The sequence below is a fragment of the Oncorhynchus tshawytscha genome, unplaced genomic scaffold (genome assembly GCF_018296145.1).
Source record: "Oncorhynchus tshawytscha isolate Ot180627B unplaced genomic scaffold, Otsh_v2.0 Un_contig_7283_pilon_pilon, whole genome shotgun sequence".
Classification (NCBI taxonomy): Eukaryota; Metazoa; Chordata; class Actinopteri; order Salmoniformes; family Salmonidae; genus Oncorhynchus; species Oncorhynchus tshawytscha.
The window spans coordinates 128,875-156,720 of record NW_024609685.1 but is presented as its reverse complement, the minus strand read 5'-3'; the positions used below and the strand labels follow the sequence as shown (position 1 = coordinate 156,720).

Here is a 27,846-nt window from a genome sequence, read left to right as displayed (position 1 = left end):
TTTTACTTTTGGAATAATCTGAAGGCTGAGTTATTTAGTAGCACTATAATTTACCACATTATTCATAAAATGTAAAATAAATAAATAATAATAAATAAAATAATAATAATAAATAATAAATAAAATAATAATAATAAAATAATAATAGTAAAATAATAAATAAAATAATAAATAAAATAATAATAAAATAATAAATAAAATAATAATAATAAAATAATAAATAAAATAATAATAATACTTATTGGGCGACAGCCGATACTTTGTTGTTATCTGCGATACATGGTTCATGTTCCATCGTTTGCAGTTTTTCCTCGTGTCAACCCTACTCGCGCTAAGGCTGAGAACACACCAGTACGGTGTTAGCCCATCTAGCAGACAAGGTGAACATTTTTTTAAATGTATATAAAAATATTAAAAATAAAACCCTAAAAAGAAAAACGAATTTGTACTAGTATGGCTGACCCTTAACACATTTCACTGCATCCATCTGGTGAATGTGACAAAAAAAATAAACATGACACTTTGATCTTGCCACCTACATGCCTGCATATTAGCCTGCATGCTCACATTAGGTGTGTTTTGCCCGTGTTAGGCTATGAGAATGAATAATGTAATCTACGTTGTCCTACTGTACATTAAGAAATTATATGGATTCCCACGTAGATTACAGGATTTAGGCTACACTATGACAGAGGATTAAGAGCATCTGTCATTTTCCGTTAAATTGACTTTCTCAATCCTTTGTTTAGTCAGAGAAGTTGTCCTTACTGGTTATGTTAATGTTTCAGACATTCTTTCCCACGCCTGTCAGTTATGCAATGTGTCTTTTCTGAAGTTCAGCATTTCAGATATGCCGTGTCAGCCGTGTTATTACTACAGGCCTCGTGTCAGCTGTGTTATTACGACAGGCCTCGTGTCAGCCGTGTTATTACTACAGGCCTTGTGTCAGCTGTGTTATTAGTACAGGCCTCGTGTCAGCTGTGTTATTACGACAGGCCTCGTGTCAGCTGTGTTATTACTACAGGCCTCGTGTCAGCCTACAGGCCTCGTGTCAGCTGTGTTATTACTACAGGCCTCGTGTCAGCTGTGTTATTACCACAGGCCTCGTGTCAGCTGTGTTATTACGACAGGCCTCGTGTCAGCTGGCCTCGTGTCAGCTGTGTTATTACTACAGGCCTCGTGTCAGCTGTGTTATTAGGGCCTCGTGTCAGCTGTGTTATTAGTACAGGCCTCGTGTCAGCTGTGTTATTAGTACAGGCCTCGTGTCAGCTGTGTTATTACTACAGGCCTCGTGTCAGCTGTGTTATTACTACAGGCCTCGTGTCAGCTGTGTTATTATTACCACAGGCCTCGTGTCAGCTGTGTTATTACCACAGGCCTCATGTCAGCTGTGTTATTACACAGGCCTCGTGTCAGCTGTGTTATTACTACAGGCCTCGTGTCAGCTGTGTTATTACTACAGGCCTCGTGTCAGCTGTGTTATTACGACAGGCCTGTGTCAGCTGTGTTATTACAACAGGCCTCGTGTCAGCTGTGTTATTACTACAGGCCTCGTGTCAGCTGTGTTATTGGTACAGTCCTCGTGTCAGCTGTGTTATTACTACAGGCCTCGTGTCAGCCGTGTTATTACTACAGGCCTCGTGTCAGCCGTGTTATTAGTACAGGCCTCGTGTCAGCTGTGTTATTAGTACAGGCCTCGTGTCAGCTGTGTTATTACCACAGGCCTCGTGTCAGCTGTGTTATTAGTACAGGCCTCGTGTCAGCTGTGTTATTACCACAGGCCTCGTGTCAGCTGTGTTATTAGTACAGGCCTCGTGTCAGCTGTGTTATTACCACAGGCCTCGTGTCAGCTGTGTTATTAGTACAGGCCTCGTGTCAGCTGTGTTATTACCACAGGCCTCGTGTCAGCTGTGTTATTACTACAGGCCTCGTGTCAGCTGTGTTATTACTACAGGCCTCGTGTCAGCTGTGTTATTACTACAGGCCTCGTGTCAGCTGTGTTATTACTACAGGCCTCGTGTCAGCTGTGTTATTACTACAGGCCTCGTGTCAGCTGTGTTATTACTACAGGCCTCGTGTCAGCTGTGTTATTAGTACAGGCCTTGTGTCAGCTGTGTTATTAGTACAGGCCTCGTGTCAGCTGTGTTATTACTACAGGCCTCGTGTCAGCTGTGTTATTAGTACAGGCCTAGCCTACTGTATCTACTGTGACTGTCTCAAGACCAAACTATACTGAACAAAATTAAAAACACAACCATTTTACCTTGTTACAGTTCATATAAGTCAATTGAAATGAATTCATTAGGTCCTATCTATGATTACACATGACTGGGCAGTGGAGCATCCATGGATGGGACTGTGAAGGCATAGGCCCACCCTCTGGGGAGCCTGGCCCAGCCAATCAGAATTAGTTTTACCCCACAAAAAGGCTTTATTGAAGACAGAAATACTCAGCAATTTCATCAGCTGTCCGGGTGGCTGGTCTCAGACGATCCCGCAGGTGAATAAGCCAGATGTGGTCCTGGACTGGCGTGTTACACATGGTCTGCGGTTGTGAGGCCGGTTGATTGTACTGCCAAATTCTCGAAAACAACGTTGGTGAAGGCTTGTGGTAGGGAAATTAACATTCAATTCTCTGGCAACAGCTCTGGTGGACATTCCTGCAGTCAGCGTGCCAATTGCGCGCTCCATCATCTTGAGATATGGCATTGTGTTGTCTAACAAAACTGCACATTTTAGAGTGGCCTTTTATTGTCCCCAGCACATGGTGCACTTATGTAATGATCATGCCATTTAATCATCTTCTTGATATGCCACACCTGTCAGGTGGATGGATTATCTTGGCAAAGGAGAAATGCTCACTGAGAGGGATGTAAAACAATTTTTTGCACAAAATTTGAAATAAATACTTTTTTTTTCTCCGATATGGAACATTTATAGGATCTTCTATTTCATGCTGCATTTATAATTGTTCAGTATAGTTAGCCTACATATGGGCTGTCAGTGTGGAATTTAAGATTTAATTCAACACTGTCATTCTGTCCAAGTATCCTCCTGTAGAAACAGCCCACTATGTTAAAGTAACCCTCTGACTGACTGCAGTATCCTCCTGTAGCTACAGCCCAGTGTGTTAAAGTAACCCTCTGACTGACTGCAGTATCCTCCTGTAGCAACAGCCCAGTGTGTTAAAGTAACCCTCTGACTGACTGCAGTATCCTCCTGTAGCAACAGCCCAGTGTGTTAAAGTAACCCTCTGACTGACTGCAGTATCCTCCTGTAGCAACAGCCCAGTGTGTTAAAGTAACAGTCTGATGGCACTTGGCTCAGGGCCAAGCTATAAAGGGACATTTTAAAACTGTTGGAGCAGAAAAATATTCCCAAAGGATTGTGGTCCGCATGCAGCTTGTGTCTCAACTCTAAATTGATGTTGTTGTGAATTTCCTGTCATTTTAAAAGGCTGTAGTGGCACTCCTTTCAGGAGTTGACTTTAAAGCAACAATTGGCTCACTGTCTGTAGCCTGGTGACAAACCCCTGCCCATGATTCTGCTGCCTGACCCCTGACCTCGTTTCTAGAGTGAATACTGTACAAACACACACCTCATAGTGACATGATCCCGATCCCTTCAATGAGAATGGGTTGGTTGGTCACTGGAGGACAACATTCCATATGAAAGTCTTTGTAATTGGTCACATACACATGGTTAGCAGATGTTATTGGTCACATACACATGGTTAGCAGATGTTATTGGTCACATACACATGGTTAGCAGATGTTATTGGTCACATACACATGGTTAGCAGATGTTATTGCGAATTAAGCAAAATGCTTGTGCTTCTAGTTGACATTACTGCACTAACTAACAAGTAATCTAACAATTCCACAATAACTACCTAATACACACAAATCTAAGTAAAGGGGTAGAATAAGATACCTCCCGATATAATCAATATAGCTAATGTAGTGATGAGGAGAGACCAGATAGATCAAATAAGAGTCACATACAGTAGGCTCCTGAACTAGTCTGAGGACTAGAGTTGCAAAGGGTCGGAAACCTTCAGGTAAATTTCTGGAATTTTTCAATGGGAAGTTAAGTCATTTCGCTTAAATTCATTAAAAAAAAGGTAGCTTATAACAGTGAACCTTTTTTTTGTGGGATACACAAAAGGCAATTCTAGGTCTTGTGGCATATTATGGTTAAACTATCCCCAATTCAATGGAATTGCAACCCTCTGCATGCACAGTGCATTCTTCCATCACATGTACAGCTGATTCTCAAGATATTGCACACTAATGAGATGCTAATGAGCTCACACTACTACACTGTCTAAGCCAAGGACTACATGCTTCCTGGTAAGTTTTGATTACAATACTGGGTGGGGTGAATATATTTTATATGACATACATGATTTTTTTGTTAACTAGTAAATAGTAGCCTACAGCAAAGTGTGTTTAAATAATTTCTAACTTGTTAACAATTTCTGCTAGTTAGTTTTTGCTACCATGTGGGTTTTAGCTTGCTTGAGCCTGCTAACCGAGGATTGTTAATTCACCCATTTCATGTTAAAACATTTATCTTACAAAGGAGTTGTTTAATCTAACGGTGTCACTATTTATCTGTACATGGAATTGTATTTGTTGTTTTTTAATACTCATTTTTTTCTCATCTTTACAGGAAAATGCCACGGGCATTATCTGATGTGTGGAGACATTTCACTGCAGCTAATGTAGAAGGAAAAGCTGTGTACATTTCCAAATACTGTGTCAAATAATATGTGAAGAATGCAACAATGATGCAGGATCATCTGACCAAGTGCATAAAGTTCCCTCAGCGCTCACAACGAGCAACTGACAAACGTCCCTCTACTTCTATTGGAGCAGAACATTATGAATCAGACACCTTATCAACAGCTCATGATTCTCCTGGAATCAGACACCTTATCAACAGCTCATGGTTCTCCTGGAATCAGACACCTTATCAACAGCTCATGATTCTCCTGGAATCAGACACCTTATCAACAGCTCATGATTCTCCTGGAATCAGACACCTTATCAACAGCTCATGGTTCTCCTGGAATCAGACACCTTATCAACAGCTCATGGTTCTCCTGGAATCAGACACCTTATCAACAGCTCATGGTTCTCCTGGAATCAGACACCTTATCAACAGCTCATGATTCTCCTGGAATCAGACACCTTATCAACAGCTCATGGTTCTCCTGGAATCAGACACCTTATCAACAGCTCATGGTTCTCCTGGAATCAGACACCTTATCAACAGCTCATGATTCTCCTGGAATCAGACACCTTATCAACAGCTCATGATTCTCCTGGAATCAGACACCTTATCAACAGCTCATGGTTCTCCTGGAATTAGACGTTGTTTAACTCAATGGAGGAATGTAGTCAGAGAAATGCTGATGAATGTCTTGCTCAAGCTGTGTATGCAAACTGGTCCACCTCTGATGCTCACAGGCAATGTGTGTTGGAAGAGATTTCTGAATGTACTTCTCCCAGCATACACCCCTCCAACCAGACATGCTTTATGTACTCATTTGCTGGATGCAGAGTTCAACAGAGTTCAAGTGAAGGTCAAGCAAATCATAGAGAAAGCTGTCTACTACATCATCTCCACCCCTCAACCAGTATTCGACAAGAGCACAGACACAAGGGACAGACACACCGGTCTCTACATCGCAGATGAGCTGAAGGCTGTCATCAATGACCTTGGACCACAGAAGGTATTTGCACTGGTGACAGACAATGCTGCAAACATCTTGGTCTAAAGTGGAGGAGTCCTACCCTCACATCACAACCACTGGCTGCTCTGCTCATGCATTGAATTTGCTCCTCAAGGACATCATGGCACTGAAAACAATGGATACACTCTACAAGAGAGCCAAGGAAATGGTTAGGTATGTGAAGGGTCATCAAGTTATAGCAGCAATCTACTTCACCAAGCAAAGTGAGAAGAATAAGAGCACCACATTGAAGCTGCCCAGCAACACCCGTTGGGGTGGTGTTGTCATCATGTTTGACAGTCTCCTGGAGGGGAAGGAGTCTCTCCAAGAAATGGCCATATCACAGTCTGCCGATATGGAGAGCCCCATCAAGAGCATCCTCCTGGATGGTGTATTTTGGGAGAGAGTGGTAAGCAGCCTGAAACCTGTAGCAGTAGCCATTGCACTGATTGAGGGAGACAATGTCATCCTGTCTGATGTTCAGACTCTGCTTGCAGATGTAAGAGAAGAAATCCATACTGCCCTGCCCACTTCACTGTTTCTCCAAGCAGAGGAAACTGCAGTTCTGAAATACACCAAAAAGCATGAAGACTTCTGCCTGAAGCCCATACACGCTGCAGTATTCATGTTGGACCCCAAGTCTGCTGGCAAGAGCATCCTGTCTGGTGCAGAGATCAACAAGGCCTATGGTGTCATCACTACCGTGTCTTGCCACCTTGGCCTGGATGAAAGCAAGGTTCTTGGTAGATGGAGATGCAATATGGCAATCGTGCCAACATTTCCACCAGGTGGCTGATGCGATGGGACTTTGTGGATCTGAGACCCTTTCCCCTGTTGCCTCCATCATTCTCCAAATCCCACCAACATCAGCCGCCTCAGAGCGCAACTGGTCCTTGTTTGGGAACACACACACACACCAAAGCACGCAACGGGCTGACCAATACAAGGGTTGAAAAATTGGTGGGCATCAGGGCAAATTTGAGGCTTTTTGAGCCTGACAACTAGCCATCCTCAACAGGGTTGGAAAGTGACAGTGAAGCTGAGGCCTCAGAGTCTGATGTTCAAGAGGTGGACATTGAGGAGGTCCAGGGAGAAGACATGAAAGCCTGAGAGGAAGACAACCAAAGATTATTTTCTAGACTATCATTTTACAGATGCATGTTGAAAACGGTTTTGGAGATGCGATGGATAATTTAATATTCCCTTTACTTTGTTGTTCAGTGAAATCATCCATGTGAAGAGTCAACTCAGTAGGTTCCTGAACTAGCCTGAGGACTCATCCTGAATAACGGACACATACAGTAGGTTCCTGAACTAGCCTGAGGACTCATCCTGAATAACGGTCACATACAGTAGGTTCCTGAACTAGCCTGAGGACTCATCCTGAATAACGGTCACATACAGTAGGCTCCTGAACTAGCCTGAGGACTCATCCTGAATAACGGACACATACAGTAGGTTCCTGAACTAGCCTGAGGACTCATCCTGAATAACACATACAGTAGGTTCCTGAACTAGCCTGAGGACTCATCCTGAATAACGGTCACATACAGTAGGTTCCTGAACTAGGACCTGAATAACAGACATACATCCTGAACTAGCCTGACTCATCCTGAATCACACATACAGTAGGTTCCTGAACTAGCCTGAGGACTCATCCTGAATAACAGTCACATACAGTAGGTTCTGAACTGCCTGAACTCATCCTGCCTGAGGGTTCTCAGGACTCATCCTGAATAACGGACACATACAGTAGGCTCCTGAACTAGCCTGAGGACTCATCCTGAATAACGGACACATACAGTAGGTTCCTGAACTAGCCTGAGGACTCATCCTGAATAACAGTCACATACAGTAGGCTCCTGAACTAGCCTGAGGACTCATCCTGAATAACGGTCACATACAGTAGGCTCCTGAACTAGCCTGAGGACTCATCCTGAATAACGGTCACATACAGTAGGTTCCTGAACTAGCCTGAGGACTCATCCTGAATAACGGTCACATACAGTAGGTTCCTGAACTAGCCTGAGGACACATCCTGAATAACAGTCACATACAGTAGGTTCCTGAACTAGCCTGAGGACACATCCTGAATAACGGTCACATACAGTAGGTTCCTGAACTAGCCTGAGGACTCATCCTGAATAACGGTCACATACAGTAGGTTCCTGAACTAGCCTGAGGACTCCTGAGCCTGAGGACTCATCCTGAATAACGGTCACATACAGTAGGTTCCTGAACTAGCCTGAGGACTCATCCTGAATAACGGTCACATACAGTAGGTTCCTGAACTAGCCTGAGGACTCATCCTGAATAACGGTCACATACAGTAGGTTCCTGAACTAGCCTGAGGACTCATCCTGAATAACGGACACATACAGTAGGTTCCTGAACTAGCCTGAGGACTCATCCTGAATAACGGTCACATACAGTAGGCTCCTGAACTAGCCTGAGGACTCATCCTGAATGTAACTCTGCTGCTCTATCGATCGCTCCACACATTAGAAGAAACTAGAGTGGGCGTGGTGTTTGGCCAGAGCGATGTGGATGGTAGTCAGGCCACTCCCCTTCATGGCACACAGTGCCCTCTGTCTTGTCAGTCGATACACGGTGTCAGGGTTACCCAGGGCAAACCAAACTGGCTTGACATGTTGGGTTGACATTGACATGTCATTTGAAGCTATGCCCTAGTAGTAGGCTACTTTCTGGGGAGAAATAATTTTGTCATTGAAGAAAATACACTAGGCTCTAGTATTACCCTGGGTGGCTGGCATAGTACTGTAGATACCCTGGCATAGTACTGTAGGTACCCTGGCATAGTACTGTAGGTACCCTGGTATAGTACTGTAGGTACCCTGGCTGGCATAGTACTGTAGGTACCCTGGCATAGTACTGTAGGTACCCTGGTACTGTAGGTACCCTGGCTGGCATATAGTACTGTAGGTACCCTGGCTGGCATAGTACTGTAGATACCCTGGTATAGTACTGTAGGTACCCTGGCATCCTGGCTGGCATAGTACTGTAGGTACCCTGGCTGGCATAGTACTGTAGGTATCCTGGCTGGCATAGTACTGTAGGTATGTATAGTACTGTAGGTATCCTGGCTGGCATAGTACTGTAGGTACCCTGGCTGGCATAGTACTGTAGGTACCCTGGCTGGCATAGTACTGTAGGTACCCTGGTATAGTACTGTAGGTACCCTGGTATAGTACTGTAGGTACCCTGGCTGGCATGTAGGTACCCTGGCATAGTACTGTAGGTACCCTGGTATAGTACTGTAGGTACCCTGGCTGGCATAGTACTGTAGGTACCTGGTATAGCTGTAGGTACCCTGGCTGGCTGGCATAGTACTGTAGGTACCCTGGCATAGTACTGTAGGTACCCTGGTATAGTACTGTAGGTACCCTGGCTGGTATAGGTACTGTAGGGTACCCTGGCATAGTACTGTAGGTACCCTGGCATAGTACTGTAGGTACCCTGGCATAGTACTGGGTACCCTGGCATAGTACTGTAGGTAGTACTGTAGGTATCCTGGCTGGTATAGTACTGTAGGTACCCTGGCTGGTATAGTACTGTAGGTACCCTGGCTGGCATAGTGTAGGTACCCTGGTATAGTACTGTAGGTACCCTGGCATAGCACTGTAGGTACCCTGGCTGGCTGGCATAGTACTGTAGGTACCCTGGCATAGTACTGTAGGTACCCTGGCATAGTACTGTAGGTACCCTGGCATAGTACTGTAGGTACCCTGGCTGGCATAGTACTGTAGGTACCCTGGCTGGCATAGTACTGTAGGTGGCTAGGTGTAGGTACCCTGGCTGGCATAGTACTGTAGGTACCCTGTAGGTACCCTGGCTGGCATAGTACTGTAGGTACCCTGGCTGGTACTGTATAGTACTGTAGGTACCCTGGCTGGCATATAGTACTGTAGGTACCCTGGCTGGCTGGCATAGTACTGTAGGTACCCTGTAGGTACCCTGGCATAGTACTGTAGGTACCCTGGCATAGTACTGTAGGTACCCTGGCATAGTACTGTAGGTACCCTGGCATGGTACTGTAGGTACCTGGCTGGCATAGTACTGTAGGTACCCTGGCTGGCATAGTACTGTAGGTACCCTGGCTGGTATAGTACTGTAGGTACCCTGGCTGGTACTGTAGGTACCCTGGCATAGTACTGTAGGTACCTGGCTGGCTGTAGGTACCCTGGCTATAGTACTGTAGGTACCCTGGTATAGTACTGTAGGTACCCTGGCTGGTATAGTACTGTAGGTACCTGGCTGGTGGCATAGTACTGTAGGTACCTGGCTGGCATGGCTGGCTGGTAGGTACCTGGCATAGTACTGTAGGTACTGTAGGTGGTATAGTACTGTAGGTACCCTGGCTGGTACTGTAGGTACCCTGGCTGGTATAGTACTGTAGGTACCCTGGCTGGCTACTGTAGTAGGTACCCTGGCATAGTACTGTAGGTACCCTGGCTGGCTGGCATAGTACTGTAGGTACCCTGGCATAGTACTGTAGGTACCCTGGCATAGTACTGTAGGTACCCTGGCTGGCATAGTACTGTAGGTACCCTGGCTGGCTGGCATAGTACTGTAGGTACCCTGGCTGGCATAGTACTGTAGGTACCCTGGCTGGGTACCCTGGTATAGTACTGTAGGTATCCTGGCTGGCAGGTATAGTACTGTAGGTACCCTGGCTGGCTGGTATAGTACTGTAGGTAGGCTAGCACTGTAGGTACCCTGGCTGGTATAGTACTGTAGGTACCCTGGCTGGCTGGTATAGTACTGTAGGTACCTGGCTGGTATAGTAGGTACTGGCTAGTTAGTACTGTAGGTAACCTGGCTGGTATAGTACTGTAGGTACCCTGGCTGGTATAGTACTGTAGGTACCTGGCTGGTATATAAATCAGGTATAGTCCTGTAGGTACCCTGGCTGGCTGGTATAGCACTGTAGGTATCCTGGCTGATATAGTACTGGCTGGTAGTACTGTACCCTGGCATAGCACTGTAAGTATCCTGGCTGGCTATAGTACTGTAGTATCCTACCCTGGCTGGCTGGCATAGCACTGTAAGTATCCTGGCTGGTATAGTACTGTAGGTACCCTGGCACTGTAGGGCTGGTATAGTACTGTAGGTACCCTGGCTGGCTGGCATAGCACTGTAAGTATCCTGGCTGGTATAGTACTGTAGGTACCCTGTCTGGCAGGCATAGTACTGTAGGTACCCTGGCTGGCTGGTATAATACTGTAGTTTATTTGAATTCCATTTTTTATTTTTGTGAGCTCAATACTCATATTCCACAGTTTCTCTAGAGATAAATCAGATCCAGACTGAACTGTGCGATGTGGTAGGGAGTTGTAGTTTCCAACAGGCCGATATTCTACATAGTTTAGTGCATCAAAACGTGGTAATTAACTACAATGACTATAATCCATTGAGCATCTACTTGTCCGGTATGTGCAGGTTTTTTCTTTTCACACCTGCTTCAAAAGGATGTGTTGTCTTGATGGGATGTAGCGAGCAGCTGTTGCTTCGTCAGGTATCTCTACCTGAAAATACATGATCTAAGTAATTGATAGTTGGTATTCAGCAGTCATAAAAGTATGCCTTACTTACTTTGAAGAACTACTAAAATATGAATTTTGTCAGAAAGCATAGGGAGGAGCTCTATAGAGATGAGATGACTTGGAATGAAATAATAAAGTCATCAAATAAAACAAATGTAATATACACAACAACTGAAATATTTTATTGAAGTAAAGTACTGTGAATAAATGATGGTTAATAAGTGATCAGCAGTAATGGGCAGTCACTACCATCATGGGACTTTAATTCATTGTTTTATTCTGTGTTGTTTACAGCACTCATCCCAAATCATCGAAACCGTGATTTATTTTTTAAGCAGGCCTCAAAAAGCAATAAGCACTCAGCACGGTGGAGTGTGAAAAGTGCACATTTTGGGATAAGGGTAGAGAAATTGGGACACAACCCTAGTGCACCCATAGGAACATAGTGCACTATAAAGAGAATAGGGTGCCCTCTGGGATGCACCCCGAGTCACGTTATACACTGGTACAACACCTATAGAGCACATTGACATGTCGGTTTGGGATAGAACCTGCTGGACACACAGTGAAATGCACAGTAACTAACTCGCTGCAGACGCGTCACCAGACACTGTTTGCATACGGGAGGTCAAACTTCCCCTTGATGGGAAGAGAAGCCAGTAGGTCATATTATTTATTGATCCTAAATGGGCTGAAAAACTACAAGTTGACTGAAATAGCAGGGTTTTAATGATTGATAGGGTGGGGTTTAACTCAATTTTATCTGATCTGATTTATCTGTCACTACATTTGTTAATCTTATTGCATTTAAAAAAATACACTACTATCTAATGTTTGCAGTACCATTAGCTACAATAGGCAGAGTGCCTTACTGCAAATAGGTCCCCTACAATAAACATACCTTGTCTGTTCTTGCAGGGTCAGATGGGGTTCCACAAAGAACTTGACTCTGAGCTTCAGTCTGCAGGGAGACAGGTTATCCATCTGTTGGGAGATCCTGTTCCTGAGATTCAACCACAAACTCTCCCCTTTGCTTCCACAGAACTGAAGCCCAAAGTAATCCACCTCTATTATTCCCAGTTTCCGACAGACCTGTGAGTCAAAACAATCGAACAACCCACTTCACTAAAGAAGTCAATGCCTCATAAAGACTAGTAGTTAAATACAACGTTACATGTACTACGCTGTTGTTACATTGTTACAAGTGTACGTACACGTTAACTTTTATTCAAATTCTCTAAATATTTACAGAAACCAAAATGATTAAAACTGCATTAATTTGCAACGCCAACACACAGATACTAACAACATGGAATAAAATAGACCTGAATGATAATAACTGTAACGGTACCTTGTGTAAACAGTCCTCTCCATTAGCCTTCGAATCAACATCCACCTCCATCACCATCGAGTCCGGTCGCGTGATATGGCAAAGCATTTTTATTTCTCTGTATGTTTGTAATAGTTGTCCTACAGTAGTTTAATCTATCGATGCACTTACACTTTACAGGAAAAACAAACATTCAAACTTTACAGTCCATGGACTGATCAGGCCGTGTCCCAAAAATACAACCGTGGGATTTTATATGGCTCGGAGAGTAAAACACCGCCCCCTTCATTCAAACGAACTTCTCAACAACCAATCAGTGTAAACACGCAGGTTTTTGTCGCCACCTACCGGATTGTTCATTTTAACCATGTTACCTGTTCATTCATATAAACCCCGCTTTTAGAAGCTATGCTACACACACAAATATTAATGTAAACTCACAATCATTTTACCCTCAAAATATTCAGAAATGTGTTATTGTAACATTTTGATGTACCTAATGAATGGCTTCCTGTGTTCTATGTGAAAGAATGTCGGCTGCGAATAGCTGCGCAACCCTGATTCTACTCAACAACCCCACTGCATGTTGACTGCGTCTGGAAAACAGCTGAGCAAAGACCAAACAACAACCATCTATCAGACTTTAGCTACTTATAGAAGTATACAATCTGAACATTGACCCGTAGCTTTGACATGGCACTTGAGGAATATTCACAAAGAAGCTAGCTAATACAGTTAATGCGAAGAGGAAAAAAAAACCGTATTTGCAGCTTGGAAGAAACCAGGAAGATGTTTGAGAATTTCAGAGAAAGGTTGCAGACGGTGCAGCAAGATTTCACAACGGGGTTTGTATTAAAGCTACTTTTATAGCTAATGCCTCATTCATGGCCCTATGTATTGTGACCCTGCCTGTTCTGACATTTCTGTATTAGCAATTTAAAAAACCATCTACGTTAATTAGCTCGCTAGTTTCTCCCTCTTTGCCAGCATGGCTGAAAGGCTATCTATCTAGCTGGATGTAACTGTGTGGGACGAAACCACCGAACAAGTTTTGCGTAACTAGCTAATACTAAACACAAAACACACCCAGGCTGGCAGTAAATGAAAACCATGAATTTAGATGCTGCCAAAGCTTATTGATACAGGTAGCTAACTACAGCTAGCTAAGTTGATTACATTCAGCTGACCATCATGTGATGGAAGTGAGAGAGACATTCTGGACTGGAACCTGATGCCGGAAGACTGAAGCAGAACAAGTCTCATCAAATATTTATGGCTCCCTATATAGTGCACTACTTTGGGTTCTGGTATAAATTAGTTCACTATATAGAGAATAGGGTGCCATTTAGTAGACACTTTGTCTGTTTCCTGTCATCCAATGAATATTGACATTGCTGTGACGGCTGTCCCACATATGCATGTTGTTTTACCTGCTCACATCTTTATCATTTCCCTTCAGGATGAAGACTCTGAGTGACAAATCAAAGGAGGCCAAAGTAAAGCAGAAACACAGGTAAGGCAGGCCTGTATCCATAGTGGCTCAGAGTTGGAGTCATAAAATAAAAAGGTTATTTATTTACTTTATTTAACTTAACTGAGTGATGATGTAATATCAAGTTGGCCTTTAAGAGCATAATGAATAAAGACTATATGGACAGAGAGGACCTGATCTTAGGTGCTTTATGAATACGGCCCAGGAGTACCAGTCAAGTCATCCATTTACATCTACTTTCATTCTCTTATATCCTCTTCATAGTCTATTTCCCTTAATGACTCATTTCCTGTCTCTCAACAGACATGAACATCTGACACAGTTTTCTGCTGGAGTAGAACTGCTCAGTCGGTAGGTGTTGCTCTCATTGAATACAACTTTGGACCAGGCCCACAGGTCTCTTTGGACCAGGCCCCACAGGTCTCTTTGGACCAGGCCCCACAGGTCTCTTTGGACCAGGCCCCACAGGTCTCTTTGGACCAGGCCCCACAGGTCTCTTTGGACCAGGCCCCACAGGTCTCTTTGGACCAGGCCCCACAGGGTCTAAATTAGTGCACAATATAGGGAATAGTGTGCCATTTGTGATGCAGACATTGAAACACTAATAAAACACAAGGCCTTGTTTGTTTCATTAGTTTCTTGTCTTTCAAAGGTACGAAGACACCTGGGTGACTCTCCACAGAAAAGCTAAAGATTGTGCGAAAGCTGGAGAGGTTTGTATGAACTGTAGTTCAATGTATTAATTAGACTTGCATTGAATTACACATCAACAATAATAATACATAGGAACATCTCACCTTCTCTCTCTCTCATCTTCTCTCTCATCTCTCTCTCACTCTCATCTCTCTCTCTCGTCTTCTCTCTCTCGTCTTGTCTCTCTCTCGTCTTGTCTTCTCTCTCTGTATGTCTCTGTATGTCTCAGACAGTGGATGGAGAGGTGGTGATGCTGTCTGCACACTGGGAGAAGAGAAGAGCAGCAGTGGTGGAACTACAGGAACAACTACAGCAGATCCCAGGCTTCCTCACAGACCTGGAGACGTGCACCAACCGCATCGGTGAGTCACTATGTCTGAGTTTAGAGTCTTCACTCTTCTGCTCAAGTGTGTACTTGCACACTCTTTCTCACATGGATTTTACAATGGTGGAAACTCTCCAGACAATGCTTACACCAAGTGCACACTTGGGGGGAAGAGGGTGGAAATTCAGGACGTAGCCTACGTATCAGACTGCACCAGGAAACCTTTAGGACCAGTCAATAGTGGATCATATTATAGTGGAGAGGAATGTCACAATTACTGAATGTCAATGCCACTCTTCTTTAAAAATACATTTTGGGGGGACCTTTTGTTACCATTGTTGTAAAGTAGGTTGAGGTCAGAGGTGTTTAGGACGGGCAGAGCTGGGTTCACCTTGAGAGAGCGGTGGTACTGTAGGGCACCAGCTGCCACGGCCTGCCTGTTACCTGTGGTGCTTCAGCTGGCAGTGGGGTAATAACAGCTGCTGGTGCCAACATGGTGAAGGGGGGGTTGGTAGGCAACGACAGAGACAACGGGAAAAGATGAAGCCTTTTTACACATGGCTAGTTTGAAACACAACACGTTTATAGTCTAAGGGGACGGATCTGACATCCAATCTGACTTCAGAATCAGATTCCCAAGTCACCTCTGTAGGTAGCTTGACCTACTTCCACGTCATATACCATACAGCACGGAGTAGTCTTCGATACTTTCTGTATTATTCCATGCATCGGCCTTTACCAGTACGTATCGGTCTTCTCTAAATAGTTTCTAGTTTTGTACATTGTTCATGGAATTGGAACCCTCCTCCCCTGCCCTGCCCTGAATAGTCAGTAGTGATGGAGACTCCTCCCCTGCCCTGCCCTGAATAGTCAGTAGTGACGGAGACTCCTCCCCTCCCCTGAATAGTCAGTAGTGACGGAGACTCTTCCCCTCCCTGAATAGTCAGTAGTGACGGAGACTCTTCCCCTCCCTGAATAGTCAGTAGTGACGGAGACTCTTCCCCTCCCTGAATAGTCAGTAGTGACAGACTCCTCCCCTGCCCTGAATAGTCAGTAGTGACGGAGACTCTTCCCCTCCCTGAATAGTCAGTAGTGACGGAGACTCTTCCCCTCCCTGAATAGTCAGTAGTGACGGAGACTCTTCCCCTCCCTGAATAGTCAGTAGTGACGGAGACTCTTCCCCTCCCTGAATAGTCAGTAGTGACGGAGACTCTTCCCCTCCCTGAATAGTCAGTAGTGACGGAGACTCTTCCCCCCTGAATAGTCAGTAGTGACGGAGACTCTTCCCCCCCTGAATAGTCAGTAGTGACAGACTCCTCCCCCCTGAATAGTCAGTAGTGACTCCTCCCCTCCCTGAATAGTCAGTAGTGACGGAGACTCTTCCCCTCCCTGAATAGTCAGTAGCGGGAGACTCTTCCCCTCCCTGAATAGTCAGTAGCGGCAGACTCCTCCCCCCTGAATAGTCAGTAGTGACAGACTCCTCCCCTCCCTGAATAGTCAGTAGTGACGGAGATCTCATCAGGATAATAATCTGTCTCTGTTGTAGTGTAGCCTGTGATTTGTCACTGGCCATAGGGTGTGTTCTCCTAATGCCATTGATTTCCTGTTGATTCACCAGATGTCTCCAAGCCTGAGCCCAAAACTGCCAAGACCAAAATGTGGACATTAGAGCAAACAACCCTTAGATTTGTAGTTTATTTAAACTCACTGTTCAGCGCTGGTTGTGCTGTAATCCATGTTAGATAGTAGTTGGACTGTTTAGAACTCTGAGGACTTTCATTCCATCATTCTAGAATGGGTGTGTCCTGTCTCAGCCAATGAGTTGCACGTGATGTGAATTCTAGCGAGCACATGGGAAATTCCCATATGAACAGACTGAGAGATGTGTTCTAGGAAGGTGAAAGAAGTTGAATATAGTTCAGTGGATTTAACTTTATTTAGAATATTTACATTTGTAAGATTTGTTCCTGCCCTGTATAGAGTTCCAGATAATGCCTCAAAAATGGCACATTTCCTTTTTAGTTGTCTTTGACTTTGGACAGTGATAGTGGATGGGCTCCCGAGTGGCGCAGCGGTCTAAGGTTAGGTGAGGGTTTGGCCGGGGTAAGCTGTCATTGGAAATAATAATTTGTTCTTAACTGACTTGCCTAGTTAAATAAAAATGTGATTAATAAATAGTGTTCCAAGTACAAACAGTTTCCCTATATGACCACCAGATGTCAGTGTTCACTTGTGTTTCAGTAGTGTAGTGAATAATAGTTCCTTTGTGTTTTATTGGAATTATTCACATGAAAATGTTATACAGAGTCTGGCAACAGTCTCCCAGCAGCAGATGGACAGAGTCTGGCAACAGTCTCCCAGCAGCAGATGGACAGAGTCTGGCAACAGTCTCCCAGCAGCAGATGGACAGAGTCTGGCAACAGTCTCCCAGCAGCAGTTGGACAGACACAACAGTCTCCCAGCAGCAGTTGGACAATAGACAGTAGTGGACAGAGACTCTCCCAGCAGCAGTTGGACAGACACAACAGTCTCCCAGCAGCAGTTGGACAGACACATAGTCAGTCTCCCAGCAGCAGTTGGACAGACACAACAGTCTCCCAGCAGCAGTTGGACAGACACAACAGTCTCCCAGCAGCAGTTGGACAGACACAACAGTCTCCCAGCAGCAGTTGGACAGACACAACAGTCTCCCAGCAGCAGTTGGACAGACACAACAGTCTCCCAGCAGCAGTTGGACAGACACAACAGTCTCCCAGCAGCAGTTGGACAGACACAACAGTCTCCCAGCAGCAGTTGGACAGACACAACAGTCTCCCAGCAGCAGTTGGACAGACACAGACAGTCTCCCAGCAGCAGTTGGACAGACACAACAGTCTCCCAGCAGCAGTTGGACAGACGCAACAGTCTCCCAGCAGCAGTTGGACAGAGCAGCAGTTGGACAGTCTCCCATCAGCAGTTGGACAGACGCCAGTCTCCCAGCAGCAGTTGGACAGACGCAACAGTCTCCCAGCAGCAGTTGGACAGACGCAACAGTCTCCCAGCAGCAGTTGGACAGACGAACAGTCTCCCAGCAGCAGTTGGACAGACGCTTCCCCAGCAGCAGTTGGACAGACAGTCTCCCAGCAGCAGTTGGACAGACGCAACAGTCTCCCAGCAGCAGTGGAATAGTCAGTCTCCCAGCAGCAGTTGGACAGACGACAGTCTCCCAGCAGCAGTTGGACAGAATAGTCTCCCAGCAGCAGTTGGACAGACTCAACAGTCTCCCAGCAGCAGTTGGACAGAGTCAGTCTCCAGCAGCAGTTGGACAGACGCAACAGTCTCCCAGCAGCAGTGGAAGAGCAACAGTCTCCCAGCAGCAGTGGACAGACTCAACAGTCTCCCAGCAGCAGTTGGACAGACGCAACAGTCTCCCAGCAGCAGTTGGACAGACGCAACAGTCTCCCAGCAGCAGTTGGACAGACGCAACAGTCTCCCAGCAGCAGTTGGACAGACGCAACAGTCTCCCAGCAGCAGTTGGACAGACGCAACAGTCTCCCAGCAGCAGTTGGACAGACGCAACAGTCTCCCAGCAGCAGATGGACAGACGCAACAGTCTCCCAGCAGCAGTTGGACAGACAGCAGCAGTCTCCCCAGCAGCAGTTGGACAGAATAGTCTCCCAGTAGATGGACAGACGCAACAGTCTCCCAGCAGCAGATGGACAGACGCAACAGTCTCCCAGCAGCAGTTGGACAGACTGTCTCCCAGCAGCAGTTGGACAGACGCAACAGTCTCCCAGCAGCAGTTGGACAGACGCAGTCTCCCAGCAGCAGTTGGACAGACGCAACAGTCTCCCAGCAGCAGTTGGACAGACGCAACAGTCTCCCAGCAGCAGTTGGACAGACGCAACAGTCTCCCAGCAGCAGTTGGACAGACAACAGTCTCCCAGCAGCAGTTGGACAGACGCAACAGTCTCCCAGCAGCAGTTGGACAGACGCAACAGTCTCCCAGCAGCAGTTGGACAGAGTCTGGCAACAGTCTCCCAGCAGCAGTTGGACAGACACAGTCTCCCAGCAGCAGTTGGACAGACGCAACAGTCTCCCAGCAGCAGTTGGACAGACGCAACAGTCTCCCAGCAGCAGTTGGACAGACGCAACAGTCACCCAGCAGCAGTTGGACAGACGCAACAGTCTCCCAGCAGCAGTTGGACAGACGCATCTCCCAGCAGCAGTTGGACAGACGCAACAGTCTCCCAGCAGCAGTTGGACAGACGCAACAGTCTCCCAGCAGCAGTTGGACAGACGCAACAGTCTCCCAGCAGCAGTTGGACAGACGCAACAGTCTCCCAGCAGCAGATGGACAGACGCAACAGTCTCCCAGCAGCAGTTGAACAGACGCAACAGTCTCCCAGCAGCAGTTGAACAGACGGACCCAGCAGCAGTTGGACAGACGCAACAGTCTCCCAGCAGCAGATGGACAGACGCAACAGTCTCAGCAGCAGATGGACAGACGCAACAGTCTCCCAGCAGCAGTTGAGACGCAACAGTCTCCCAGCAGCAGTTGGACAGACGCAACAGTCTCCCAGCAGCAGTTGGACAGAGTCTCCCAGCAGCAGTTGGACAGACGCAAAAGTCTCCCAGCACAGTTGGACAGAGTCTCCCAGCAGCAGTTGGACAAACGTCTCCCAGAGCAGTTGGACAGGCAACAGTCTCCCAGCAGCAGTTGGACAGACGCACAGTCTCCCAGCAGCAGTTGGACAGACGCAACAGTCTCCCAGCAGCAGGGACAGTTTGGGACAGTTGGACAGACAACAGTCTCCCAAGCAGCAGTTGGACAGACACAACAGTCTCCCAGCAGCAGTTGGACAGACACAACCGTCTCCCAGCAGCAGTTGGACAGACACAACAGTCTCCCAGCAGCAGTTGGACAGAGTCTGGCAACAGTCTCCCAGCAGCAGTTGGACAGACACAGTCTCCCAGCAGCAGATGGACAGACACAACAGTCTCCCAGCAGCAGTTGGACAGAGTCTGGCAACAGTCTCCCAGCAGCAGTTGGACAGACACAACAGTCTCCCAGCAGCAGTTGGACAGACACAACAGTCTCCCAGCAGCAGATGGACAGACGCAACAGTCTCCCAGCAGCAGTTGAACAGACGCAACAGTCACCCAGCAGCAGTTGGACAGACGCAACAGTCTCCCAGCAGCAGATGGACAGACGCAACAGTCTCCCAGCAGCAGTTGGACAGACGCAACAGTCTCCCAGCAGCAGTTGGACAGACGCAACAGTCACCCAGCAGCAGTTGGACAGACGCAACAGTCTCCCAGCAGCAGTTGGACAGACACAACAGTCTCCCAGCAGCAGTTGGACAGACACAACAGTCTCCCAGCAGCAGTTGGACAGACACAACAGTCTCCCAGCAGCAGTTGGACAGACACAACAGTCTCCCAGCAGCAGTTGGACAGACACAACAGTCTCCCAGCAGCAGTTGGACAGACACAACAGTCTCCCAGCAGCAGTTGGACAGACACAACAGTCTCCCAGCAGCAGTTGGACAGACACAACAGTCTCCCAGCAGCAGTTGGACAGACACAACAGTCTCCCAGCAGCAGTTGGACAGACACAACAGTCTCCCAGCAGCAGTTGGACAGACACAACAGTCTCCCAGCAGCAGTTGGACAGACACAACAGTCTCCCAGCAGCAGTTGGACAGACGCAACAGTCTCCCAGCAGCAGTTGGACAGACGCAACAGTCTCCCAGCAGCAGTTGGACAGACGCAACAGTCTCCCAGCAGCAGTTGGACAGACGCAACAGTCTCCCAGCAGCAGTTGGACAGACGTAACAGTCTCCCAGCAGCAGTTGGACAGACGCAACAGTCTCCCAGCAGCAGTTGGACAGACGCAACAGTCTCCCAGCAGCAGTTGGACAGACACAACAGTCTCCCAGCAGCAGTTGAACAGACACAACAGTCTCCCAGCAGCAGTTGGACAGACACAACAGTCTCCCAGCAGCAGTTGGACAGACACAACAGTCTCCCAGCAGCAGTTGGACAGACACAACAATGAGATACAGCTTCACAGCACAATGAAGTTGTCATGACAATAGTTCCATCAGGTAGCCTAGCAGTAAAACGCGTTGGGACAGTAACTGAAAAGTTGCTGGTTTGAATCTGCTGATGTGCTCTTGAGCAAGGCACTTAACCCTAACTGCTCCTGTAAGTCGCTCTGGATGACTGAAATTACTAAATGTAATATGTTCCCTTCCCCTCTGCCACATACAGCCCACCTGGAGGCAGACTTTGAGGAGCTGGAGAGCCGGCTGATGTACCTGGACAACCTGTGTGGTCAGTGTGAGCAGCAGCGCTTCAGACACTTCCAGGTCCTGCAGCTGGAGAACTACAAGAAGAAAAAGAGGTAGGTTTTCCGTTCTCTCTGACCTCAGGATTTTACAACATAATAACATTGTGGTCATTCGTCCTGGCTAATACTCCACTTCACTTGACAACCAGCCGCCAACTCTATATCCCTGAGTTATTGTCTGATATGAAAACAGGTTCACCACTTGATGCACCACTGTGCTGCGTCCAGATGGATTCCTCAGTATCATAACATAGTATCATACCGGCCCAGGAAAAACAAGCAGCAGGGTCAGAATACTGTGGGAAATGTGACATTTCAGACATTTAAAAATTATATATATATTTTCCAAAAACATCTATATCTGTTTTTGCTTTGTCATTATGGGATATTGTGTGTAGATTAACGAGGGAATAAAAAACAAATCCATTTTAGACTAAGGTTGTATCGTAAACAAAATGTGGAGAAAGTCAATGAGTCTGAATACTTTCTAAATGCACCGTATGAACAAGCTCCACATATAATCTGTTGATGGCTATAATTATCACATAGTCACAGGAAAAAACCTTACTGAGTCTACAAGCTCCACATATAGTCTGCTGATGGCTATCATTATCACATAGTCATAGGAAAAAACCTTACTGAGTCTACAAGCTGCACTTGTAGCTGCTCATTTGTGACAGATAGACTAGTGTCCTGTCCAGGGGGTGTACTGGTACATCAAGCTGCCTCACTACAGAAACAGGAGATAGACTAGTGTCCTGTCCAGGGGGTGTACTGGTACATCAAGCTGCCTCACTACAGAAACAGGAGATAGACTAGTGTCCTGTCCAGGGGGTTGTTGTGTCTTTGGCTATGCCGGATTAAGTGATATGACATGCGTTTCTATAAAATCATTTTTCTGTAATTAATATTACCTGATTAAGCTAATCAGGTAAATAATTAACTAGGAAGTCGGGGCACCACGAAAGAATGTTTTATAGAGCTGTTATCTTCCGAGTAAACTCTTAAAGACCTGGTCATCTTTTACGTCAGTAGCAGTCCATATTTAATCCTCAACTTATTTAGTCTCATCTGAAAGTTGTAAATTCTCATCTTCACGAAACCTGGCTAACAAGTTGAATCAGCAACACAAAATTTGGTTTAATTATTTATTTACTATATACTAATCACACAGAATTACATATACACAGAATGAATCATACATTGATGGACCTGGTGAACGGAGCCGATACAGCGGCTGGTTACACAAAGAAAAGGGTCTGGGTTTGAGTGAAAGAGCGGGAAGACTGAGTAACAAAGGGAGAAGCTATGCTATCGTAAATACAGTATCTTATGCATTCTAAATTACCGCCTATTTGAGAAAGGAAAATGCAAGAAATATTTACTCTGAGCTCTGCTTCGGTAGATTGGTCGTAGATGGTAGGCCGGGTTGTCCTTTGAAGACTGTCTAGTTATGAACTGGAGCGTGGTAGAATGGATACTCTGTCCGTCCTCTCCTAGCCCACGTTTAGCGGGCGGAGGGGGTAGCACTTCTTTAGTGAATAACAGTTCAAAGTTCACACCAAGTTGCCACACTTTAAGCTCGTGCTATATTCTGGCTGGTATAGTCGAAATTCATGAAAGCCAGAAATCTTGCTTGTTTGTAGGTGACCAAATACCTATTTTCCACCATAATTTGCAAATAAATTCATTAAAAATCCGACAATGTGATTTAAAAAAAAATAAAAAAATCTCTCATTTTGTCTGTCATAGTTGAAGTGTACCTATGATGAAAATTACAGGCCTCTCTCATCTTTTTAAGTGGGAGAACTTGCACAATTGGTGGCTGACTAAATACTTTTTTGCCCCACTGTATGCCCCACCCATTGACGTTGTATATCTGTGGGGGAAATTGTATAGTTCATAGAAACGTGTACAGAAAGCGATGTACTGTCATTGCTGCTTAAGCCTTTCTGCACCTCGGTAGAAAAGCCTTTATAGCAGCAATCCTCCAGCGGCATTGTCCTCTTATCTGTGATGTGGGATTATTATTCTGTACGCCTTGAGGTTCTCATTACGGTGTGATGCTGCCGGACGGTTTACCAAGATGCACAAAGCTGCTTCTTCAATCCCACTGTTGTTACGCCGTCAGAAACTGCCAGGTCTATTTGATGGCATGTCCACTAGACTAGAGTCATCATTTTAAGAGCCCAGTGCTTCATTTGTCAATGTGAGCGTGAGAGTGGGCTGACCTGGGGAGTTCTGAGGTAGCAGAATGTATGAGAGAGAAAATAATTCACCTTTATAATAAAGCATTGAATGCATATCACCGTATTGGCATAGAGCAGTGGAGTAGAGACACTTACTGACATTCCACACATGGGGACATTTTTAGTAGCCCGGGGTCCTGGGAAAATGTTGGCCTTTTATAAACACATTACATGAGTTGTCTTTTTACATGACTGGAAACTTTCACAGAATCTTGTTTTAATACCACACACCTGATGGAGACTGACAGCATGTTGTTTTAATACCACACACCTGATGGAGACTGACAGAATCTTGTTTTAATACCACACACCTGATGGAGACTGACAGAATCTTGTTTTAATACCACACACCTGATGGAGACTGACAGAATCTTGTTTTAATACCACACACCTGATGGAGACTGACAGCATGTTGTTTTAATACCACACACCTGATGGAGACTGACATAATCTTGTTTTAATACCACACACCTGAAGGAGACTGACAGCATGTTGTTTTAATACCACACACCTGATGGAGACTGACAGAATCTTGTTTTAATACCACACACCTGATGGAGACTGACAGAATGTTTTAATACCACACACCTGATGGAGACTGACAGAATCTTGTTTTAATACCACACACCTGATGGAGACTGACAGAATCTTGTGTTAATACCACACACCTGATGGAGACTGACAGAATCTTGTTTTAATACCACACACCTGATGGAGACTGACAGAATCTTGTTTTAATACCACACACCTGATGGAGACTGACAGAATCTTGTTTTAATACCACACCACACACCTGATGGAGACGGCAGGCTACTATGACACTGAGAATCTGAGATCAATAAAACCACCTTGGCCTCCCGGGTGGCACAGTGGTCAAGGGCGCTGTACTGCAGCCACCAGACTCTGACTCTGGGTTCGCGCCCAGGCTTTGTCGTAACCGGCCGCGACCTGGAGGTCCGTGGGGCAACGCACAATTGGCCTAGCGTCGTCCTTGTTAGGGAGGGTTTGGCCGGTAGGGAAATCCTTGTCTCATCGCGCACCAGCGACTCCTGTGGCGGGCCAGGCGCAGTGCGCGCTAACCAAGGTTGCCAGGTGCGGCTGGCTTCCGGGTTGGATGGCGCTGTGTTAAGAAGCAGTGCGGTTTGGTTGGGTTGTGTATCGGAGGACGCATGACTTTCAACCTTCGTCTCTCCCGAGCCCATACAGGAGTTGTAGCGATGAGACAAGATAGTAGCTACTAAACAATTGGATGCCACGAAATTGGGGAGAAAAAGGGGTTAATAAATAAATAAACCACCTTGTCTTGAATCCATTAGTCCAGGCCTCGGTGTGTGGAGACACGTTGTCGGTTACAATATGAGGAGGAAATTATAGTCCTTTTTTATGTTACCTTTTATTTAAGTCATTTTATTTAAGTTATTCAAGTCAGTTAAGAACAAATTCTTATTTACAATGACGGTCTACACCGGCCAAACCCAGACGACGCTGGACCAATTGTGCACCACCCTATGGGACTCCCAATCACGGCCGGATGTGATACAGCCTGGATTCGATCCAGGGACTGTAGTGATGCCGCAGTGCCTTAGACCGCTGCGTCACTCGGAGCCCAGTTTCACTCACTGATGAGCAGCTCACTCTCTGGTGATTGAGATGCACTCGTGTCAAAAGCTTCTCTCTCTCTCTTCTTGTATAACAATATTTGGAAGTAGATCTAGTCTGTTGGTAGCCTACAGCAGAGTGTTTTCAGCAGGAGCCATTTGCTTTCCAACCTGTGTTTTCACTGACAGATTTGCCTCACGTTCCCGACTGTAGGCTCTTTCTTTTTATTGGGCTACAGTCCACAGCTAGTGGTCCTCTGTGGCTAAATGATAGTCCTTTTTATTGGGCTACAGTCCACAGCTAGTGGTCCTCTGTGGCTAAATGATAGTCCTTTTTATTGGGCTACAGTCCACAGCTAGTGGTCCTCTGTGGCTAAATGATTGTCCTTTTTATTGGGCTACAGTCCACAGCTAGTGGTCCTCTGTGGCTTAATGATAGTCCTTTTTATTGGGCTACAGTCCACAGCTAGTGGTCCTCTGTGGCTAAATGATAGTCCTTTTTATTGGGCTACAGTCCACAGCTAGTGGTCCTCTGTGGCTAAATGATAGTCCTTTTTATTGGGCTACAGTCCACAGCTAGTGGTCCTCTGTGGCTTAATGATAGTCCTTTTTTTTGGGCTACAGTCCACAGCTAGTGGTCTTCTGTGGCTAAATGATAGTCCTTTTTTATTGGGCTACAGTCCATAGCTAGTGGTCCTCTGTGGCTAAATGATAGTCCTTTTTATTGGGCTACAGTCCACAGCTAGTGGTCCTCTGTGGCTAAATGATAGTCCTTTTTATTGGGCTACAGTCCACAGCTAGTGGTCCTCTGTGGCTAAATGATAGTCCTTTTTATTGGGCTACAGTCCACAGCTAGTGGTCCTCTGTGGCTAAATGATAGTCCTTTTTATTGGGCTACAGTCCACAGCTAGTGGTCCTCTGTGGCTAAATGATAGTCCTTTTTATTGGGCTACAGTCCACAGCTAGTGGTCCTCTGTGGCTAAATGATAGTCCTTTTTTATTGGGCTACAGTCCACAGCTAGTGGTCCTCTGTGGCTAAATGATAGTCCTTTTTATTGGGCTACAGTCCACAGCTAGTGGTCCTCTGTGGCTAAATGATAGTCCTTTTATTGGGCTACAGTCCACAGCTAGTGGTCCTCTGTGGCTAAATGATAGTCCTTTTTATTGGGCTACAGTCCACAGCTAGTGGTCCTCTGTGGCTTAATGATAGTCCTTTTTATTGGGCTACAGTCCACAGCTAGTGGTCCTCTGTGGCTAAATGATAGTCCTTTTTATTGGGCTACAGTCCACAGCTAGTGGTCCTCTGTGGCTAAATGATAGTCCTTTTTATTGGGCTACAGTCCACAGCTAGTGGTCCTCTGTGGCTAAATGATAGTCCTTTTTATTGGGCTACAGTCCACAGCTAGTGGTCCTCTGTGGCTAAATGATAGTCCTTTTTATTGGGCTACAGTCCACAGCTAGTGGTCCTCTGTGGCTAAATGATAGTCCTTTTATTGGGCTACAGTCCACAGCTAGTGGTCCTCTGTGGCTAAATGATAGTCCTTTTTATTGGGCTACAGTCCACAGCTAGTGGTCCTCTGTGGCTAAATGATAGTCCTTTTTATTGGGCTACAGTCCACAGCTAGTGGTCCTCTGTGGCTAAATGATAGTCCTTTTTTATTGGACTACAGTCCACAGCTAGTGGTCCTCTGTGGCTAAATGATAGTCCTTTTTATTGGGCTACAGTCCACAGCTAGTGGTCCTCTGTGGCTAAATGATAGTCCTTTTTATTGGGCTACAGTCCACAGCTAGTGGTCCTCTGTGGCTAAATGATAGTCCTTTTTATTGGGCTACAGTCCACAGCTAGTGGTCCTCTGTGGCTTAATGATAGTCCTTTTATTGGGCTACAGTCCACAGCTAGTGGTCCTCTGTGGCTAAATGATAGTCCTTTTTATTGGGCTACAGTCCACAGCTAGTGGTCCTCTGTGGCTAAATGATAGTCCTTTTTATTGGGCTACAGTCCACAGCTAGTGGTCCTCTGTGGCTAAATGATAGTCCTTTTTATTGGGCTACAGTCCACAGCTAGTGGTCCTCTGTGGCTAAATGATAGTCCTTTTTATTGGGCTACAGTCCACAGCTAGTGGTCCTCTGTGGCTAAATGATAGTCCTTTTTATTGGGCTACAGTCCACAGCTAGTGGTCCTCTGTGGCTAAATGATAGTCCTTTTTATTGGGCTACAGTCCACAGCTAGTGGTCCTCTGTGGCTAAATGATAGTCCTTTTTATTGGGCTACAGTCCACAGCTAGTGGTCCTCTGTGGCTAAATGATAGTCCTTCTCGTGCTGTACCAGGCTGTTGGAAACTACAACTCCCTACCACATCGCACAGTTCAGTCTGGATCTGATTTATCTCTAGAGAAACTGTGGAATATGAGTATTGAGCTCACAAAAATAAAAAATGGAATTCAAATTAACTACAGTATTATACCAGCCAGCCAGGGTACCTACAGTACTATGCCTGCCAGCCAGGGTACCTACAGTACT

General features: G+C 45.9%; 2 protein-coding genes across 3 annotated transcripts in view; one reads left to right on the top strand and one right to left on the bottom strand.

The window, feature by feature from the left end:
• Positions 1-13,088, bottom strand: part of LOC112241048 (E3 ubiquitin-protein ligase MYLIP-A-like) — a 29,587-nt gene extending 16,499 nt beyond the window's left edge. Inside the window, exons 1-2 of one of the 2 annotated variants that reach the window (XM_042316934.1) lie at positions 12,656-13,088; positions 12,206-12,396 (exon numbers count right to left, since the gene is read on the bottom strand). In XM_042316934.1, coding sequence (XP_042172868.1) covers positions 12,206-12,396; positions 12,656-12,742 — 278 coding nt within the window. In that variant the 5' untranslated portion in view covers positions 12,743-13,088. The remainder of the gene's footprint in view (positions 1-12,205; positions 12,397-12,655) is intronic. The other variant, XM_042316935.1, reaches the window with a different exon arrangement.
• A 139-nt stretch (positions 13,089-13,227) lies between these two features.
• Positions 13,228-27,846, top strand: part of dtnbp1a (dystrobrevin binding protein 1a) — a 56,385-nt gene continuing 41,766 nt past the window's right edge. Inside the window, exons 1-6 of the mRNA XM_042316936.1 lie at positions 13,228-13,479; positions 14,094-14,147; positions 14,430-14,477; positions 14,779-14,839; positions 15,049-15,181; positions 21,400-21,532. Of these exons, the coding sequence (XP_042172870.1) occupies positions 13,373-13,479; positions 14,094-14,147; positions 14,430-14,477; positions 14,779-14,839; positions 15,049-15,181; positions 21,400-21,532 (536 nt within the window). The 5' untranslated portion in view covers positions 13,228-13,372. The remainder of the gene's footprint in view (positions 13,480-14,093; positions 14,148-14,429; positions 14,478-14,778; positions 14,840-15,048; positions 15,182-21,399; positions 21,533-27,846) is intronic.